This window comes from Vigna radiata, chromosome 8 (genome assembly GCF_000741045.1).
Source record: "Vigna radiata var. radiata cultivar VC1973A chromosome 8, Vradiata_ver6, whole genome shotgun sequence".
NCBI classification, from domain to species: domain Eukaryota; kingdom Viridiplantae; phylum Streptophyta; class Magnoliopsida; order Fabales; family Fabaceae; genus Vigna; species Vigna radiata.
In genome coordinates, this window is record NC_028358.1 from 19,298,520 (window position 1) to 19,306,933 (window position 8,414).

Here is an 8,414-nt window from a genome sequence, read left to right on the forward strand (position 1 = left end):
TCATCTGTGCTTAATGCTTTTATCGTTTAACTCATTCGATAATTGTTGTTTGTCTTTATTGATACGGGGACGTACAGTATTATTACTTGATACTTGGGAAAACGATACTTGAACTTACCATTTATTTTTATTTGATACGATTTGGTACGCTTGTCAATCCGTTAACAGCATCATATTAATGCTAGATCCTGAATCTATCATGGCTCCTCCTACATCAATGTCATTCACCACACATTGAAGAGTCAAACAACCTAGATCTTTTACCTTAGGCGGATAATTCTTCTTTTGAGGTTGAATATCAAATTCCTGCTCCTCCTCCTCAAGATCTATTATATCTCCCAAATAAAATTTTATTCTTTCAGAATATGCAGGAATCTGTTGGATCACCGAAGGCACTATAGTTACTTGGTTAAAAATTTCTCTAGACTGCCCACTGTGGCTGCCTCTTACTTCTTCTTCTTCCTCACCTTCACTACTATCTAGCTCAATAATTTCTTTTTCCTCTTCTTCATCTTCGCTACTCCCAATTTCCATAACTTCCCTGTCCGCCCTCCTTTTGCTCCTTGTAACCACAACTTTACATTCCTCTTTAGGATTAACATTAGTATTAGCCCTAAACTGATTTTTCTCAGTGGTTTCTACACTCTTTGACAACTGACCAATTTGCATCTCTAAGGATCTGAAATTGGCTTGATCACTAGCATGATTAGGCTCATAGACCTTCAAGAATTTGTCAAATCTAACACTAAAGTCTCTGACAATCTCTGTCAAGTGATTAACCTGCTGCCACAAAGGTGAAGGTTGCTACGGTCGGAAGCCTCCTGATTGTCCAGATGGGTTATTCTATGGTTGTCCAATACTAGGATGGTTCTTCCAACCTTGGCTAGGATTGCCTTGGTTGAAGTTCCCCTGCCTATACTGGAACTGATTCCCATTCCCCATATAATTTTCTTCCTGTTGCATCTCCTCTGGTATAGCACATTGAACATTGATATGATCACCACCGTAGAAATCACAAAGCTATTGTGCTTGGGAGGCATTACGAATCTCCTTAGGAAATTGTGAGAGAATCTTTGTCAAATCGTCTAGCTTTTGAGTTAGAAGATGATTCTGAGCTAGCATAGCATAATCTGTAGGCAAGTGCAAGACTCCTCTCTTCTGAACAGGTGCGCCCCTTTCACTGTAAGTTTCCTGCTCATTAGCAACCATACTCTCAATAAAGTCATAGGTGTTAGGAAAAAGGTTGGCTTCGTTTTACACCAAGAGGGGGGGGGTGAATTGGTGTTAGTTCAAATTTAAAATATTTTCGCAATCTTTGTATGAAAATTCAAAGCTTTTGATCTTTTCTTGAAATGCAAGTTATTAAAAAATGTAATGCAGCGGAAAAACGTAGTTGACTGCTAAATAGGTATAGTCGACTGAATTTAAAGAGTGCGGGGATATAGAAAATCAAACACTGATTTTTATACTGGTTCGGTCAACAATGCCTACATCCAGTGTCCTTTCAACCTTGGAAGCAAATACACTATAATGGTTGCGGTTTTTACAGCAAGGAATTCATAGAAGCACCACGCAAAAATATAAATCTCCTCTCTAACCCAAAACCAAATATAGTTGTACACAAAAACCAGAATTGCAGCAAGAATCCCTTCTCCTGCAATCTGCACCCACATTGAACAATCCTCAACGTGTCACCAGAACTCTTCACAGGATGCCAAGCCTATCACAGCACGCTACACAGGTTGCCAAGCCTATCACAGCACACTTCACAGGTTGCCAAGCCTACAGTCAAATGCAGCAGTCTTCACAGGATGCCAAGCCTTCAAGATCAAACCAAAAACACCTTCTTTGTGCAGATGTTGACCAAACAGTAAGCGCAAATGAATCCTCAATCTGAATCTCTCTCAAGAGAGATCACCACCGTCTTCTTTGAGAATTCTTGGAGCTTCTGAAATTGAGAGCTTTCTCTGAAACAGGACAATGAAAATGTTAGATCACAAAAGTCTTCGAACAAATCGTGTTTTGTTTCTGTTTATAGTTTTCCTATCAGTCTCAGTCGAATAGCCTACTAATACAGTCGACTGTATTAAATCAGTTATAACAGATAGTCAACACACAGGCTCCCTAGTCAACAAAATCAATGCACATTAAAGACAGTTGACCCAGTTAGTTAATCCTAACTAACTTTTGAAAATATAGTCGTTGGAGCAAGTAGGCAAAACAAAATTCCAAATATAACAGTAATACAGTCGAATAAGTGATTTACACTGTCGACTGACTCATGAAAAAACACTTTGAAATTCTTTTCATCTCAAAATCTCATCAAGTACACGTGCACAAAATCTGTACAAAGATTTTAGCTTAGTTGACTCCATTACCAGAGTAGTCGAGTGAACTGGACCTTTGTCACAACAAATATAGGTTCATAAAAGTACTTGTGAGCTTTTCTTCAGAAATGTGTAAAAGTAATCAAAATCATTTTAACACACATTTTAATACAAGCATGTTCCAAACATATAACACATAGTCAATCATAGGAACATCCATGCAAAATAACAAAACATGTTCAAAACAGTATAGCACATCAACTGAACATGTAGCACTGGAACATATGTACTGTTATTAAGCAGAGTGCTGTCATCATCAAAAACCAGTTTGATATAGAGTTTGTGTTGTCAACAATCTCAACAATCTCCCCCTTTTTTAATGATGCACAACCATGATTAATAACTCAACCATGCTTGCACAGTTCCACAAATAACAGAGTAATAACATATTTCAAAAGCAGTTCAGATCATTCATTTACTCTGCAAATATAGCACAAATATCATCAAGCAGATAAAGTATGATATAGCAAATCTCCCCATATAGACTTGCAAACATACACTCATTAAAACTCTCCCCCTTTGTGCATTAACAAAAAAAAGGAATGCTTGACATTTATGCAGATTTTAAATCAGAGAAGCATCAAACAAATATGCAGTTTCAAAATAGTAATGATGCTCTCTCAATCACAGTTTCATCACAATAATATATGTAAACTCCCCCTGAAATGTAGGTGTGTGATGAAACATTTTGTAAAGAAGTGATACTCCCCCTGTCATTATGCATGAATTTCAAAAACAGTTTGATGCACAATGCAGAATATCACAAATTTATTACAAGTATAAGCATAGATTTGTATCATTGGTACATAATTCAAGCACATACATATATGCAATGACACAAATATCAACAATATCAAAATATTATCTCAATTAAGATATGAAATCAGGTAAAGAACAGAGATAATATTAGAATACTAATGATTAAAGAAATCAATAAGGATAGAAGAAAATTCCAAAATTGGAATTTCTAACCCAGTTTAGACGCAGTTGAATGCATTAAATCATCAATCGAATGCATTACTGTTCCGAATGTTGAATTCCAATTGTATATGTCCAAAGCAATGTCCTTCCTGCAAAACCTTTCAACAACCTTTTCCAGATCAAGTATAGTGGTTATGCAAGAATAATATTTCATCATATCTGAAGTCAATGTAAAAGAATGCATGACAGTTATAGCACAGTTGACTTCATTCACAACACAGTTGAATCAATCATTTTACGTTACAATCATTAAGAATTCCAAGTTCATTTCTGATTGTAAAAAATCTATCTTTGTTCAATGGTTTTGTAAAGATATCAGCCCACTGATGCAATGTATCAACACACTCTATTTTGATTTCACCCTTATTTATATGATCTCTAATAAAATGATGTCTTATTTCAATGTGCTTAGTTTTCGAATGCAAGATCGGATTCTTAGTTAAGTTTATAGCGCTAGTACTGTCATATTTCAAAGGAATATTTTCTATCTTAATACCATAGTCCTCTAATTGACTCTTTATCCAAAGAGATTGTGCACTGCAGCTTCCAGCAGCTATGTACTCAACTTCTATGGTAGATAAAGCCACACAAGCTTGTTTCTTTGAATGCTAAGAAATCAAAGATGAACCAAGTAAATGACATGTGCCACTAGTGCTTTTTCTATCTAGCTTACAACCCCCAAAGTCAGAATCACTATATCCGTTTAGAAAAAGATTTGAGCCATTTGGATACCATAGTCCAAGGTTTTTAGTACCTTTGAGGTATTTCAAAATTCTTTTAACAGTAGTAAGATGTGATTCTTTAGGAGCAGATTGAAATCTAGCACATAGACAAACACTATGCATTATGTCAAGCCTACTAGCAGTAAGATAAAGTAGTGAACCGATCATACCTCGAAACATTCTTTGATCTACACTTTTTTCCAGCTTCATCTAGATCCAAGTAACAATTAATTGCCATTGAGGTAGCAGCATCTTTGCATTCTGTCATCTTGAATCTTTTCAACAGATCATTGCAGTACTTAGATTGGTGGATGAATATGCCATCTGTGGTTTGCTTCACTTGTAGTCCTAGAATATATGTCAATTCTCCCATCATAGACATTTCAAACTCTTCCTGCATGACTTTTGAAAACTCTTTGCACAACATAGGATTAGTTGAACCAAAAATAATGTCATCAACGTAAATTTGTACATACAGTTTATCACTATTTTAGGTTTTTATGAAAATAGTGGAATCAACCTTTCCTCTTTAGTATCCTTTCTTCATAACAAATTCACTTAACCTTTCATACCATGATCTTGGTGCTTGCTTTAATCCGTATAAGGCCTTTTGGAGCTTGTAAACATGATCAAGGTATTCCAAATCTTCAAATCCAGGTGGCTGCTTAACATATACCTCTTCCTTGATATAACCATTCAGAAAGACGCTCTTAACATCCATTTGATAAAGCTTAAATTTCATTGTAGATGCAATAGCTAAAGGTATTCTGATAGCTTCTAGTCTGGCTACAGGCGCATATGTTTCATCATTGTTGATTCCTTCTTCTTGACAGTAGCCTTTTGCTACTAGTCTTGCCTTGTTCTTTATAATTTCACCAGAATCATCCATCTTATTCCGGAAAACCCATTTTGTACCTATAACTTGTAACTCAGGTTTTCTAGGCACTAATTCCCATACATTATTCCTTGTGATCTGATTCAGCTCCTCTTGCATGGCTACCATCCAATTTTCGTCACTTAATGCTTCTTCAATTTTCTTTGGCTTAATTTTGGACACAAAAGCAACGTTCATGCAGTGTTGGTTCAATTGTCTTCTTGTAGACACCCCTCTCGACATTTCACCAATAACGTTTTATGTTGAGACATGTTTTGGTACTTTCTAAGTCTTAATCGACTCAACTTTAGGAGATTCGACTTGCTCTGTTTTAACTTCTTTCTCAGTAACTTCTTCAGGAGCTTCTTCATCAATTAAGTTCTCGTCTTCTTCAACAAAGTTCCTGACTTGTTTAGAATGGCTTGAATCCATGATAAACTAATCAAATGCAACATGAATAGATTCCTCCACATTCATAGTGCTCTTGTTGTATACCCGGTATGCCTTGTTGTTCAAGGAATATCCTATGAAAACTGCTTCATCAGCTTTTGAGTCAAACTTTCCAAGATTTTCCTTGCTATTATTCAATACAAAACACTTGCTTCCAAAGATTCTCAAATGTGAAATGTTTGGCTTCCTTCCTCTGAGCAATTCATATGGTGTAAGTTTTAGTATAGATCTGATGATTGTCCTATTCAGTACATAACACGATGTGCTCACTGCATCTGCCCAGAAGTATTTTGGCATGTCCCTATCATTCAACATTGACCTTGCCAATTTTTCAAGTGCTCTATTCTTTCTTTCCACAACTCCATTTTGCTGTGGTGTTCTGGGTGCAGAGAAGTTGTGATTGATTCCCATTTCAGCTAAGTATTCATCAAAATCCTTATTTTGAAACTCTCCTCCATGGTCACTTCGGATAGCCTTGATTTTCATATCCATTTCATTTTGGACGGCAATGGCAAATCTTTTGAACACCTTGAGTGCATCACTTTAGGATGCAATGAAATAAGTCCAAGTATATCTTGAATAATCGTCTACTATAACTAGTCCGTATGAATTACCTCCAAGACTCTTGGTTTTGGATGGTCCAAATAGATCCAAGTGGAGTAGTTGCAGAGGCTTCTTGGTTGACATTTCACTCTTCCTTTTGAATGACTGTTTGGTTTGCTTTCCTCTTTGGCATGCATCACATAATCTATCAGTCTTGAACCAAATCTTGGGCAGACCATTCACTAGATTGTTAGAGACAAGCTTGTTCAGTTGACTCATATTAATGTGAGCTAGTCTTTTGTGCCACAACCACACATCTTCTTCCTTAGTCATCAGGCAAACAACAGATTCGAATGCATTATCTGTGAAGTCAATTAAATAAATGTTGTTCACCCTTTTTTCCACAAGAAGTAGCTCATTTGTTGCCCCATTGCTGATCAGACAATATTCAAGTTCAAAGGTGATCTTCATGCCTTTGTCGCACAGCTGACTGATGCTAAGCAGATTGTGTTTTAACCCTTCAACAAGTAAAACATTTTTAATTTCATAAGAAGAAGAAGTTTTTATTTTACCTATACCAATGATTCTTCCCTTGTTATTATCACCATATGTGACATGACCAGCAGCCTTGTATGATATATCAGTGAATTTTGTAGGATCTCTAGTCATGTGCCTCGAGCACCCGTTATCAAGGTACCAGGTTGGACTTTTAGACTGTTGTTCCAGATCAGGCTTGAGTATTCCATTATTCTTGACTTTCTTGGCAACAGCAGAATGATCTTGATTATTCATCTTCTTCAAAAATTTTGTAAACTTGTTATTCCACAAGATCGATTTCTACATCTGTGACTTCCTCACGGGTTACCTTGCATTCCAAGCTACCTGTTTTAAAATATTCAAAGAAACCATCAATTACAGATCTTGACTTCAAATTACAGGAAGCAGATGCAAAATCAATTTCAAAATCATAAGATTTTCTTGTATGCGAAAAAGAAGCCATCCCCGGGATTTACAGTCGAATAGAATAAAATTAGAGTCGACTGAATTTTCAAATATCTTATGAAAACCAGCTTTGGTGCCAATTATTTGGAAACAGGTTGGCTTTGTTTTACACCAAGAGGGGGGGGTGAATTGGTGTTAGTTCAAANTTAAAATCTTTTCACAATCTTGGTATGAAAATTCAAAGCTTTTGATCTTTCCTTGAAATGCAAGTTATTGAAAAATGTAATGCAACGGAAAAACGTAGTTGATTGCTAAACAGNGCATACAAGTCTATTTTGATTTATGCCTTCTGTTCTTTTCTTTTAATGAATGAAACCATGCATTTTGCTACNAAAATTCATACACAATGGATGCACACTTAATCAGCACAATGAACATAAATCTGCAACTTATTCTCAACAGAACTTAGNTGACAAAAACGCAACTGAATTGGCTAGATTTAGCAGTTCATGTTAATTGGAAAATTGAAAGCTTCCAGCAACTTTTAATGATCAAATGTGACTTATATCAATGATCAAATTAAACAGTTCACTCCTAAATCAAATTTTGACTATATGAGTTGTCATTTCAAGCTAAATCATAACCAAGACAGAATACAATTTTCAGCACAGGATTCAAAAGTGTTTGGATCAATGTTTTGGCACTTGTAACAAGTTTGAATTGCCAAATATGTCAAATTAAGATAGTTACCAGACACTGCATTCAGTCAATTCAAAATTTCACCATACAAGTTGCTTAATGTTGACCGAGCATGATCCATACACACAGGGAATTTCATCCGATTGACTCAAACAAATTAATCACAATCTGATGAATCCACACAGCACTTCAATTGAACAAAATCTCAGCAGAATTTAGAAAGACATCCAGACGAGAAAGCTATATCTGGACAGATTTTAAAAACAAAAAAAAAAAACTACAACACTATCAAGGAATTATGCAGCACGGTTCAAGCTGCTATATGCAGAATTTGGAATCTGCACAGGAATGCTTTCCACTGTAATGTATCAACATAAATTGTGGTATGCGTTTCCTCTGAGTGCATCACATCCAACAATCAATAGCACATCACAGATCACATAGATGTTGGTGTATTAAAAAGCAAATTGAAACCATATGCAACACGACAAAATTTTTCTCGGTATCAATTAACTTGTTAACCTATGGTACTGCTTGCTGAGGAGCTTCAAGATGCACTAGGCTTCTTATTGAATTACTCCAATCAACTATGCAGGTTTATCCATTCTTGGTTAAACATGGAATTTTAGACAAAATTGGAAAATATTGACATGACTTTAACAAGACAAAATCAGATTTCAAAAGTAAAAACTCAAATCATTAACATGAACCGATTAAAATGATAATACCAAATCAAAGCAAAGCTGGATCAAGAAGATGACTCAAAGGAATCTATAGAATGTAAAAAAAAAAATTCAATGGAACAGTAACAATGCA

The 8,414-nt window shown here is 35.7% G+C and overlaps 1 protein-coding gene across 1 annotated transcript; it reads right to left on the reverse strand.

The window, feature by feature from the left end:
- Positions 1-3,976: 3,976 nt before the first annotated feature.
- LOC106770332 (uncharacterized mitochondrial protein AtMg00810-like) lies at positions 3,977-4,490 on the reverse strand. Its single transcript, XM_014656146.1, has 2 exons — positions 4,261-4,490; positions 3,977-4,187 (listed from the first exon to the last, which is right to left on the reverse strand). Exons 1-2 carry the CDS (start codon positions 4,488-4,490, stop codon positions 3,977-3,979), a joined length of 441 nt encoding a protein of 146 aa, XP_014511632.1.
- Positions 4,491-8,414: the final 3,924 nt, after the last annotated feature.

Bases quoted from the DNA above. Each gene is read 5' to 3' on its own strand.
- LOC106770332 (XM_014656146.1), bottom strand. From the start codon at position 4,490: ATGCAGGAAGAGTTTGAAATGTCTATGATGGGAGAATTGACATATATT. The intron at 4,188-4,260 runs GTATGATCGGTT...TCTATGTGCTAG, and splicing joins AGATCAAAGAATGTTTCGAG to ATTTCAATCTGCTCCTAAAG.